This window comes from Bufo gargarizans, chromosome 4 (assembly GCF_014858855.1).
Source record: "Bufo gargarizans isolate SCDJY-AF-19 chromosome 4, ASM1485885v1, whole genome shotgun sequence".
Taxonomy (NCBI): Eukaryota; Metazoa; Chordata; class Amphibia; order Anura; family Bufonidae; genus Bufo; species Bufo gargarizans.
In genome coordinates this window covers 58,943,759-58,956,581 of record NC_058083.1, presented here as the reverse complement: position 1 = coordinate 58,956,581, position 12,823 = coordinate 58,943,759, and the positions used below count along the sequence as shown (strand labels likewise).

At 46.4% G+C, this 12,823-nt stretch overlaps 1 protein-coding gene across 5 annotated transcripts in view; it reads right to left on the bottom strand.

The window, feature by feature from the left end:
- The window catches only part of DNMT3A (DNA methyltransferase 3 alpha), a 122,879-nt gene that overhangs the window by 98,997 nt on the left and 11,059 nt on the right, over window positions 1-12,823 (bottom strand). For all 5 annotated transcript variants that reach the window (XM_044288865.1, XM_044288868.1, XM_044288869.1 and 2 more), the window contains exon 2: window positions 6,436-6,698. In XM_044288865.1, the coding sequence (XP_044144800.1) occupies window positions 6,436-6,507 (72 nt within the window). In that variant the 5' untranslated portion in view covers window positions 6,508-6,698. The remainder of the gene's footprint in view (window positions 1-6,435; window positions 6,699-12,823) is intronic.

Below are 12,823 nucleotides of genomic sequence, written 5' to 3'. Positions count from 1 at the left end.
GGAGCCAGAAGAAGACAAAGGGAACAATGACAGGACAGAGCAACTGGGAGAGGACAGAGTAGACAGTGACAGAAGCACAGAAACTGGAAGAGAACAGAACGTACAGAGACAGAAGTACACAGAAAGCGGGAGAGGACAAAATGATCAAATTACAGAGAAACTGGGAGACAGGGATGGAGTTGGACTGGCCATAGACCCTACAGGGAATTTTCCCAGTGGGCCTATGCCCATAGGACCACCTGGGCCCTCCTCACTGCTGCCGACACGGTACATAATACTGGGAACTATTGTGGTAATTATTAGAGGAAGTCCAGGCATCATAGCGACGGTAGGGCTAGCTTGGTGTTGTGGCCCTTATCTCCCCTCCTAAGACCCCTGCTCCACATCCATATTGGAGACAGAACCTGGCAGCTGTTGATGGCCACCACAGAGGGACAGCTTCTGGGGAGGTATTTTGTGATGCACAGTGGTATTTGGTTCTTCTGTGCTGCACTATGGTATTTACTGACCCTGACAACTTGTATTGGCCCCATCTACTTGTGTTTTATCACCATCTGTCAATTTGCACCCACCTACAACATTGGGGCCATATTTTTTTTTCCAGGGCCACTTTAAGTTCTGAGTCCACTCCTGTCGGGAGAGGACAGAAGGGACAAATAAATAAAGAACCACAGATAAACCAGGAGACAAAAGAAGGGGCAGAGACAGAACCATTGAGAAAATGAGTATGGACAGAAGAGACAGAAACAGAACCCGGAGAAACTCAGAAAAGACTAAAGAGACAGGGACATACTCGGAGAGACACCATGAGAGGACAAGAGGCAGAGTCATAATTAGAAAGAAACCAAAGGGAGGACAGAAGGAACAGAGAAAAAAGCACAGAAATCCTGGGAAAAGACAAAAGGGACAGAGACAGAACCACAGAGAAACCAGGACAGGACAGAACCAAAGCGAAACCAGGAGAGGATGTAAGGGACAGAGACAGAACCGAAGCAAAACCAGGAGAGGATGTAAGGGACAGAGACAGAACCAAAGCGAAACCAGGAGAGAATGTAAGAGACAGAACCAAAGCGAAAAGAAAATGCCATAGGGGACAGAGAAAGAAGCTCAGAGAAGAATGCACAGAGCAGACCAGGATGTAGACTGTACTGAGAGGTGCTCAGACAAGTATAATTGCGGCCATTTAGGGCACCCCTGACATTGAGGGGAGATTTGGACGCTGAGAGTCCGTATGAAGGGGGATACGTGGACTAAAGTGACCTGCTCTGTGCACAAGCCGCCTTTATTCTCCCAGCACAAAGCGCCATTGGCAGGTGACGTGTAAATATCTGGATAATGGGAAACACATGTGCCGTTTACTGGAGAGGGTTTACGGCACTGGTGAGCCCTGCGGTGAATCTGGCAGCAGTGTCAAACATCTGGCCATCTCCTCCACCCAGCACCTCCAAGACTTGTCTTTACATTTTCCTTTACTGCAACCTCTTGACTGCCAGGAGAAAGACTATTGCCACCACAACTAAGACGGTGTAGAATATCTCCAGTGCTCAAGATGCAGCAAAGCTGAGTTTATTTGGAAAAACTGAAGGTCATGTAATCATGTGTGGTGTTAACTAGACTGCAGATAAACCTAGTACACTATTGTCAATCTTTTTATCACAACATGCAAACAATACAGCCCAAAAACTATAACTGACACATTCAGCACTGCTACATCATCAGGTCTTTACAGCAGAGATTGGTTGGTTTGCCTGTATATTTTACCAACAAAGATACATCACCATACATGACCATATGCTTCAACAACCCAAGCTTATTATAACCCCCTATCACATCACCAGACATGACTAGAAACCCATAACCATCACCAGATATCTCCTTAACCTCAATAATCATCATAATTATCACCAGACATCTCCATAACCTCATACTATAATACCATGACCTCATAACCATCACCATACATGACCATGGCCTCACAGCCTTACCCTCATCACCAGATATCATCATGACCTCAGAAATCAGCAACAGAAATGACTATGACCTTATAGCCATTATCAGAAAACAATATGACCTCAAACATCACCAGACATGACTTCATAACCATTATCAGACATGACCATGACCTCATAACCATCACCAGACATGACCGTGACCTCATAACCATCACCAGACATTACTGTGACCTCATAACCATCACCAGACATTACTGTGACCTCATAACCATCACCAGACATGGCCTCATAAACATCAGACATGACCATGACCTCATAACCATAAAACGCATATCACCATGATCTCAAATCAACAACAGAAATTACAATCTCATAATCATTATCAGAAATCAACATAATTACCTCATAATTATCGTCAAACATGACCATAACTGAATCGCTATATCATCATCACATAACCATCAGCCCACATCACTGTCATCAGACATGACTACATGCATCACGTGGGTTTTCTCTGATGGACCTGATGGGCTCTGTTATAGCATAGATCTTCTGGCTCTCTATCTAGAGACGGGTTTATCAATGCTATTAAGCCAAGTACCCCAGCTGAAATAATATAATAATATAACAGAAAGAACCCCCAAAACTATGATAATACACTGTGCTAACCCTACAAAAAACATATCAGGAGCACAATGTGAGTAACCTGGAAAGCCATAATGTATACCTCCTGGGTTAAGTCTAGGTTTTAGTTTAGTTCTGTGGTCCCCCAATAGATCAATACACTTTTAACGAGCCATTCAAATCATCTAGTTGTCTGCTGGGCCAATGCAACCCAAAGGTCCTGGTTTGGGACATTATGAACCACAGATCCTTGTCTGGGACAGTCTAATACACAAGTCCGCCTCTGGGACAGTCTAAAACCATAGATCTTCCTCTGGGATAGAATGCTCCACAGGTTCTCGTCTGGGACAGTCAGAACCACAGTCCTATGGGACTGAAAGATGCACGAGATCTCCTCTGGTAAAGTCTGAACCACAGGACCTCCTCTGGGACAGCAGACATAAAGATTCTACTTTGGGATAGTCTATCATGCTCAACCTGCGGCCCTCCAGCTGTTGCAAAACGACAACTCCCATAATTCCCGGACAGCCTACAGCTATCAGCCTACAGAGGGGCATGGTGGGAGTTGTAGTTTTACAACAGCTGAAGGACCGCAGGTTGAGCATCCCTAGTCTAAGCCATAAGAACTCCTCTGAGAAAGTAGAAACCACAGATTCTCCTCTGGGGAAAAATAAACCGCAAGCTCTCCTCTGGGACAGTATGAACCTAAGTATGACAGAAAGATCCACAGGTCTTCCTCTGGGTCAACATGAACTACAGACTCTCCTCTGGTACAGAACAATCCACCGGTTCTATTCTCCGTGGTTCTTATTAGGATGATATGAACCACAGGTTCTCCCTGGGATAGTCTGAACCACAGGTTCCCCACTTGCACAAAATAATCCATAGGTTCTCATTAGGGATAGTATGGACCACATGTCATCCTCTGGGACAGTCTGACTACTATAAACCACAGAATATAAACCACAGGCTCTCCTTTGGGAAAGTCTGAACCACAGTTCCTCCTCTGGGACATGGCAATCCAAAGTTATGCCTCTTGGACAGTCTGAACCACAGATTCTCATATGGGATTATCCGAACCACAGGGTCTCCTCTGGGTAAGTCTGAACTACAGGTTCTCCTTTGGGACAGTCTGAAGCACAAGTTCTTCTCTGGGAAACTCTGAATCATAGGTCTTCATCTGGGACAGAACAGTTCACAAGTTGTTCTACAGGACAATCTGAACCACAGGTTCTCCACTGTAATTGTATGAACCTCAGGTTCTCCTCTCAAAGATCCACAGGTCCTCCTCTGAGTCAATCTGAACCACAGATTCTCCTCTGGGACAGAACTATCCACAGGTTCTACTCTGGGATCGAATTATCCACAGGTTCTTCTCTTAAACATTCTTAACCACAGCTTCTCTTTTGGGAAAACCTAAACAACAGTTCATGCTCTGGGACAGTCTGAAACACAGTTCCTCGATGGAGACACAACAGTCCACAGGTATGCCTCTGGAACAGTCTAAAGCAAATATTTTCACGTGGAACTGTCTGAAACACAGGTTCTTCTCTGGGTCAGTCTGAACCACAGGTTCTCTTTTAGGAAAATCTAAACCACAGGATCTCATCTGGGACAGAACCGTTTACAGGTTCTCCTCTAGGACAGTAAACCAAACTTTCTCCTCTGGGACAGTTTGAACCATAAGTTATCTTCTAGGATAGTCTGAACCACAGGTCCTGCACTGGGAAAGAAAGATCCACAGGTTCTACACTGAAGCAGTCTGATCCTCTGGTGGGTCATTCCTCCAATCTTATGGGACTCTAACCGCATGGCCATGGCGTTACGGTATGTGGTATGGCCTCTATAATTTACACCCGGCGTCATAGGTTTGATTTTCTGGCGCAGAACAGGCAGAAATGTGCAAATTGTATCTTGCTCCAGCGCGCTTGTGGTTAAAGGCCTGCGTATTGAATGCTGGCCTTAGTGTATTACCCCTGTTGTCTGTTAGAAAGTCTATTTCTGTTGCCTAATAGCGCTGAAATGATATTTACGTATATATAAAAAACACAGGATCCACCACTTGCAAAAGGTGATGTCATAGCGCACCCCCTCCCTGCGCAATGACCCCTGCACAGGTGACAGAGCACACCCATAACACTCGTCAGTGGGCGTCTATGGTCCACGTGGCTGCACTAAACAAATCCTTGAAAATAAAAAGGATCAGAAAATAAAATTGCATATACGTGTATCTACCGTATCTATATGTCCTGTGACCGTTGCGTGATGCAGCTTACTTTACTACGGCTTTGATATGACTGACCTGAGCTGCACTGATTTCACTACCCATAGTGGCGGCCACATTGTTCAGCACTTTACCAGATAGATCTGAATGGCGGTTTTAGTGGTGCACTTCGGCTTGTAGAATACATACGAGTATACACCTGGCCTCTAGTGATAAATTATACGTTGCGCAAGCACCACCCGTTCTGACTGCTGACTGGAATCCTTAACTTCTTTATACCCTCCAGGCTTTAAAATGAGCTTGGGAGTTTCCCTGTAAGTCAAGAGGCTGAGAATAACAAGCTGCCTACATAGCAGGTGCATAGCCCGATGAGCGGCCAGGCGTCCAGGAGACCCACCACTTCTAGTTCATCTATTGGGACCTGCACACTCCCATTTATGTTACCTACCATATGAGGTTTCCATATCTCTGTGGACATAGTACGACCAGAGCTCCTGTAGCTTCTCTCACTTTCATTTCCGAGCTCCTTGCAGAAGGACCATTAGGCTACATTCACACAGACACATGGTCCCTTTTTCATGGCCATTTTTCAACCATTTGTGCATCAATTTTCTGGCCGACGGTGTATTTTTAATGATCTTTTTAACGGTCATTAAAAACCGCTATTAAAAACAGATCAATTTCATTGTTTGTTTTTTTAAGTAAAAACCCTAACCCCTGCAGTGCCCTCGGTACATAGATATTATGCCCCCCATAGTGCCACAAGAATAAATAATGCACCCCTTTTTGCCGCATTAGTTATAATGACCCCCAAGTTGTGCCCTCATTATAGATAATGGCCCCCTTAGGCCTCTTTCACGCGAACGTATTCGTTCTGTGGCCGTATTACGGTTCCGCAATACACTGGTCACCAGCCGTGTGCATTCCGCATCACGGATGCAAACCCATTCACTTGAATCCGGAGATGCGGTGCGGAACGGAAGCACGGAACGGAGCCCCATGGAAGCACTACGGAGTGCTTCCATTCCGCAAAAATATAGAGCTTGTTCTATCTTTTTGCGGAATGGACGGATCGCAGACCCATTCAATTGAACGTGTCCGTGTACCACATGCGGCTGCCCCACGGTCAGACACGGCTGTGTGAAAGAGGCCTTAGTGTCTCCCAGTAGTTATAATAGCCCCCAAGTTGTGCCCCAGTATGGACATTAGCCCCCAGTTGTGCCCGCTCTGCACTGGAGGCACCAGGACATGACGCTTGCAGCGCCGTATTGTCACATGTGACGTCAGAGCGCTGGGCAAGTGCCGCCAGTGCAGAGAATGTGTCCGATCGAGGGGAGTATTTTATTAACAGTATTAGACGGGTGCACTCCGGTCTTAATTGCCGTTGAAAATGGGCCCACCGATTTCACTGGGGTCCGTCTGGCCGTGAAAATGGACAAAAACTTGGCATGTCCTACTTTTTGCTGCCGGCTATTCATTGGCCATGCAAATAGCCCTTACAAAAATCGCCACCACACGGGCATTTTTCCTGTTCGTGTGAATGTAGCCAAACCCTGAAGGAGGTCACAGAGGCCCGCTTCTCCCAGGATAAAGAGAAGATACGAGGAGCAGCCATACTGAATGAAGGGGCCTCACCTTGTGTGACCGGAGAGCGTCCGTGTCCGCGTCCGCGTTGCTGGTGTTGAGAATAGTACCATTGGACAGCATGATTGAGAAGTGTTTCCTGTAGATCCACGGTCCTGGGAGGGTGACACAGAGGAGTCCTCGGGAGAAATCTGTACAAATCCACAATTAAAATCCTAAAGACGGAGATTCGCTTTGTATCCGTAGAAAAATTAAAAGCACCAGGGAGAAGTGGTGTCTGTGGGCGACGTTCTTGCAGATCTTCCTCCTTTGTCCTAAATAACGGCAGGATAAACAGTGTCAGAAAGTTATCGTCACCTGAACCAACACAGGATCACATCCTATAATACCGCTCCTGTGGATCAGGTTACAACGTCGCCCAGAGACGCTTCAATGAATACCGCGCTCCGGGCGAAAATTACTAAAGTGTTTGGCTGAACGCCACAAAGTCATAAATGAGGACAACATGTCACCTAGGTTTACTGACTCCCAAAAAACTGTACCCAGTGTATGCCCCAGGAGTAACGGCCAAGACTTGTATACTATACAAGTAACACCTGGTGACTAGTATACAATACAGGAGTAATGCCTGGTGACTAGTAGACAATACAGGAGTAATGCCTGGTGACTAGTAGACAATACAGGAGTAATGCCTGGTGACTAGTAGACAATACAGGAGTAACGCCTGGTGACTAGTATGCAATACAGGAGTAACACCTGGTGACTAGTAGACAATACAGGAGTAACGCCTGGTGACTAGTATGCAATACAGGAGTAACACCTGGTGACTAGTATGCAATACAGGAGAAATAACTGGTGACTAGTATACAATACAGGAGTAACGTCTGGTGACTAGTAGACAATACAGGAGTAATAACTGGTGACTAGTATACAAAATAGGGGTAATGCCTGATGACCAGTATGCAATACAGGCGTAACGCCAGATGACTAGTACATATGACTGGAGTAATAGTAACTAGCATATTATATCCTATACAGGTTAGTGACTAATATACAATACGAGAGTAACGCCTAATGACTAGTATACAATACGAGAGTAACGCCTAATGACTAGTATACAATACGAGAGTAACGCCTAATGACTAGTATACAATACGAGAGTAACGCCTAATGACTAGTATACAATACGAGAGTAACGCCTAATGACTAGTATACAATACAAGAGTAACGCCTAATGACTAGTATACAATACGAGAGTAACGCCTAATGACTAGTATACAATACGAGAGTAACGCCTAATGACTAGTATACAATACGAGAGTAACGCCTAATGACTAGTATACAATACAGGACTAACACCTGGTGACTAGTATACAATACAGGAGTAACGCCTGGTGACTAGTATACAATACAGGAGTAACGCCTGGTGACTAGTATACAATACAAGAGTAACGCCTGGTGACTAGTATACAATACAAGAGTAACACCTGGTGACTAGTATACAATACAGGACTAACGCCTGGTGACTAGTATACAATACAGGACTAACGCCTGATGACTAGTATACAATACAGGACTAACGCCTGATGACTAGTATACAATACAGGAGTAACGCCTGATGACTAGTATACAATACAGGAGTAACGCCTGGTGACTAGTATACAATACAGGAGTAACGTCTGGTGACTAGTATACAATACAGGAGTAACGTCTGGTGACTAGTATACAATACAGGAGTAACGTCTGGTGACTAGTATACAATACAGGAGTAACGTCTGGTGACTAGTATACAATACAGGAGTAACGTCTGGTGACTAGTATACAATACAGGAGTAACGTCTGGTGACTAGAATACAATACAGGAGTAACGTCTGGTGACTAGAATACAATACAGGAGTAACGTCTGGTGACTAGTATACAATACAGGAGTAACACCTGGTGACTAGTATACAATACAGGAGTAACACCTGATGACTAGTATACAATACAGGAGTAACGCCTGATGACTAGCATGCAATTCAGGAGTAACGTCTGGTGACTAGAATACAATACAGGAGTAACGTCTGGTGACTAGTATACAATACAGGAGTAACACCTGGTGACTAGTATACAATACAGGAGTAATACCTGATGACTAGTATACAATACAGGAGTAACGCCTGATGACTAGCATGCAATTCAGGAGTAACGCCTGGTGACTAGTATACAATACAGGAGTAACGCCTGGTGACTAGTATACAATACAGGACTAACGCCTGATGACTAGTATACAATACAGGACTAACGCCTGATGACTAGTATACAATACAGGAGTAACGCCTGATGACTAGTATACAATACAGGAGTAACGCCTGGTGACTAGTATACAATACAGGAGTAACGTCTGGTGACTAGTATACAATACAAGAGTAACGTCTGGTGACTAGTATACAATACAGGAGTAACGTCTGGTGACTAGTATACAATACAGGAGTAACGTCTGGTGACTAGAATACAATACAGGAGTAACGTCTGGTGACTAGAATACAATACAGGAGTAACGTCTGGTGACTAGTAAACAATACAGGAGTAACGTCTGGTGACTAGTATACAATACAGGAGTAACACCTGGTGACTAGTATACAATACAGGACTAACGTCTGGTGACTAGTATTCAATACAGGACTAACGTCTGGTGACTAGTATACAATACAGGAGTAACACCTGGTGACTAGTATACAATACAGGAGTAACACCTGGTGACTAGTATACAATACAGGAGTAACGACTAGTATACAATACAGGAGTAACGCCTGATGACTAGTATACAATACAGGAGTAATGCCTGGTGACTAGTATACAATACAGGAGTAACGCCTGATGACTAGTATACAATACAGGAGTAACGTCTGGTGACTAGTATACAATACAGGAGTAACGTCTGGTGACTAGTATACAATACAGGAGTAACACCTGGTGACTAGTATACAATACAGGACTAACGTCTGGTGACTAGTATTCAATACAGGACTAACGTCTGGTGACTAGTATACAATACAGGAGTAACACCTGGTGACTAGTATACAATACAGGAGTAACACCTGGTGACTAGTATACAATACAGGAGTAACGACTAGTATACAATACAGGAGTAACGCCTGATGACTAGTATACAATACAGGAGTAATGCCTGGTGACTAGTATACAATACAGGAGTAACGCCGTACACGGCACTATGCGGGGGCACAGTACACGGCACTATGCGGGGGCACAGTACACGGCACTATGCGGGGGCACAGTACACGGCACTATGCGGGGGCACAGTACACGGCACTATGCGGGGGCACAGTACACGGCACTATGCGGGGGCACAGTACACGGCAGTATACGGGGGTACAGTACACGGCACTATGCGGGGGCACAGTACACGGCAGTATACGGGGGTACAGTACACGGCAGTATACAGGGGACAGGGGTACAGTACACATCAGTATACAGGGGCACAGTACACAGCAGTATACAGGGGACAGGCGTACAGTACACAGCAGTATACAGGGGTACAGTACACGGCAGTATACGGGGGTACAGTACACGGCAGTATACGGGGGTACAGTACACGGCAGTATACGGGGGTACAGTACACGGCAGTATACGGGGGCACAGTACACGGCAGTATACGGGGGCACAGTACACGGCAGTATACAGGGGTACAGTACACGGCAGTATACAGGGGTACAGTACACGGCAGTATACAGGGGTACAGTACACGGCAGTATACAGGGGTACAGTACACGGCAGTATACAGGGGTACAGTACACGGCAGTATACAGGGGTACAGTACACGGCAGTATACAGGGGTACAGTACACAGCAGTATACAGGGGTACAGTACACGGCAGTATACAGGAGTACAGTACACGGCAGTATACAGGGGTACAGTACACAGCAGTATACAGTACACGGCAGTATACAGGGGTACAGTACACAGCAGTATACAGGGGTACAGTACACAGCAGTATACAGGGGTACAGTACACGGCAGTATACAGGGGTACAGTACACGGCAGTATACAGGGGTACAGTACACGGCAGTATACAGGGGTACAGTACACGGCAGTATACAGGGGTACAGTACACGGCAGTATACAGGGGCACAGTACACGGCAGTATACAGGGGCACAGTACACGGCAGTATACAGGGGCACAGTACACGGCAGTATACAGGGGCACAGTACACGGCAGTATACAGGGGCACAGTACACGGCAGTATACAGGGGCACAGTACACGGCAGTATACAGGGGCACAGTACACGGCAGTATACAGGGGCACAGTACACGGCAGTATACAGGGGCACAGTACACGGCAGTATACAGGGGTACAGTACACGGCAGTATACAGGGGCACAGTACACGGCAGTATACAGGGGTACAGTACACAGCAGTATACAGGGGTACAGTACACAGCAGTATACAGGGGTACAGTACACGGCAGTATACAGCAGTACGTACATACAGTGATTCTGGCCTCACCTTGTCGGCTCTGCCTGCTCCAGAATGGTTCCCAGCACCCCCAGCACCCTATAAAAGGCCCCCCCCCCATATCCCAGAACAGTGGGACGCCCTCCTACTCTCCCTCACGATGCTGACCGGCAGACACCATCAGGGAAACAGGGGAGGCGTAATGAGGCATCGCCAGCTCATCGCCTTCTCCTACATCTACCATGCTACTGTGATGTGTTCCTTCACTGATCTGTCCTCTGCCTGCAGTCCTATGTAACACCACAGATACCAGTGATAGCTCTCTGAGTACAGATAATGTAGTAGATGTCACCTGCAGTCCTATGTAACACCACAGATACCAGTGATAGCTCTCTGAGTACAGATGATGTAGTAGATGTCACCTGCAGTCCTATGTAACACCACAGATACCAGTGATCGCTCTCTGAGTACAGAACATGTAGTAGATGTCACCTGCAGTCCTATGTAACACCACAGATAACAGTGATAGCTCTCTGAGTACAGATGTAGTAGATGTTACCTGCAGTCCTATGTAACACCACAGATACCAGTGATAGCTCTCCGAGTACAGATGTAGTAGATGTCACCTGCAGTCCTATGTAACACCACAGAGTACAGTCTCGCACTGTGCAGTGACACTGGGATAGCTATCAGCGACCCCCGCCATCGGCTCAGGCTCCGTACTCCTGCGGTCAGTCCCTATGAGATCTTTGTAGCAGTCAGGGTCCTGATTTCCTGATACAGTGCTCCAAAACTTCTGCACAGTGTTATGAAGAAAGTCTGCTTGCAGCGACCACCAGGGGGAGCTCTACAACTTACCGTATACTGGTAGCACTGTACTCTATGATACAGGTGTCTGCTCCTTATCTCCCCTTGCTGGAGGAATGACCACAGTTGTCAGCACTATATGCAGGGATTACGGAGTTGTCAGATATATTGTCTGAGCCCGGGAGCTGCCCTCACACCGCACACATGTGAAGAGCGCGCAGCGCGCAGGGGGCGGAGTCTGATAACCTGTGTCCTGTCCTGAGCTGTGTGCACACAGGCTGCAGAAGGCAGCGAGGACCCAGGGCTGCAACATTAACCCCTCAGGATCCAGCAGAGCAGCACAGTGTGCGGTGTACTGACATACCTACCCTTATCAGGTGATACTGCCTGCTGAGCTACGCATCCAATCCTGTCATGTGTGATACTGCCTGCTGTACTGACATACCCAACCTTATCAGGTGATACTGCCTGCTGAGCTGTGTATCCGATCCTGTCATGTGTATACTGCCTGCTGAGCTGTGTATCCGATCCTGTCATGTGTGATACTGGTGATACTGCCTGCTGATCCATGTATCCAATCCTGTCATGTGTGGTACTGTCTGCTGAGCTGTGTATCCAATCCTGCCATGTGTGATACTGTCTGCTGAGCTGTGTATCCAATCCTGCCATGTGTGATACTGTCTGCAGAGCTACGTATCCAATCCTGTCATGTGTGATACTGCCTGCTGAGCTGTGTATCTAATCCTATCCTGTGTGATACTGCCTGCAGAGCTGTGTATCTAATCCTATCCTGTGTGATACTGCCTGCAGAGCTACGTATCCAATCCTGCCATGTGTGATACTGCCTGCTGAGCTGTGTATCTAATCCTATCCTGTGTGATACTGCCTGCAGAGCTGTGTATCTAATCCTATCCTGTGTGATACTGTCTGCTGAGCTGTGTATCCAATCCTGTCATGTGTGATACTGCCTGCAGAGCTGTGTATCTAATCCTATCCTGTGTGATACTGCCTGCTGAGCAGTGTATCTAATCCTATCCTGTGTGATACTGTCTGCTGAGCTGTGTATCTAATCCTATCCTGTGTGATACTGCCTGCTGAGCTGTGTATCTAATCTATCCTGTGTGATACTGTCTGCTGAGCTGTGTATCTAATCCAATCCTGTGTGATACTGTCTGC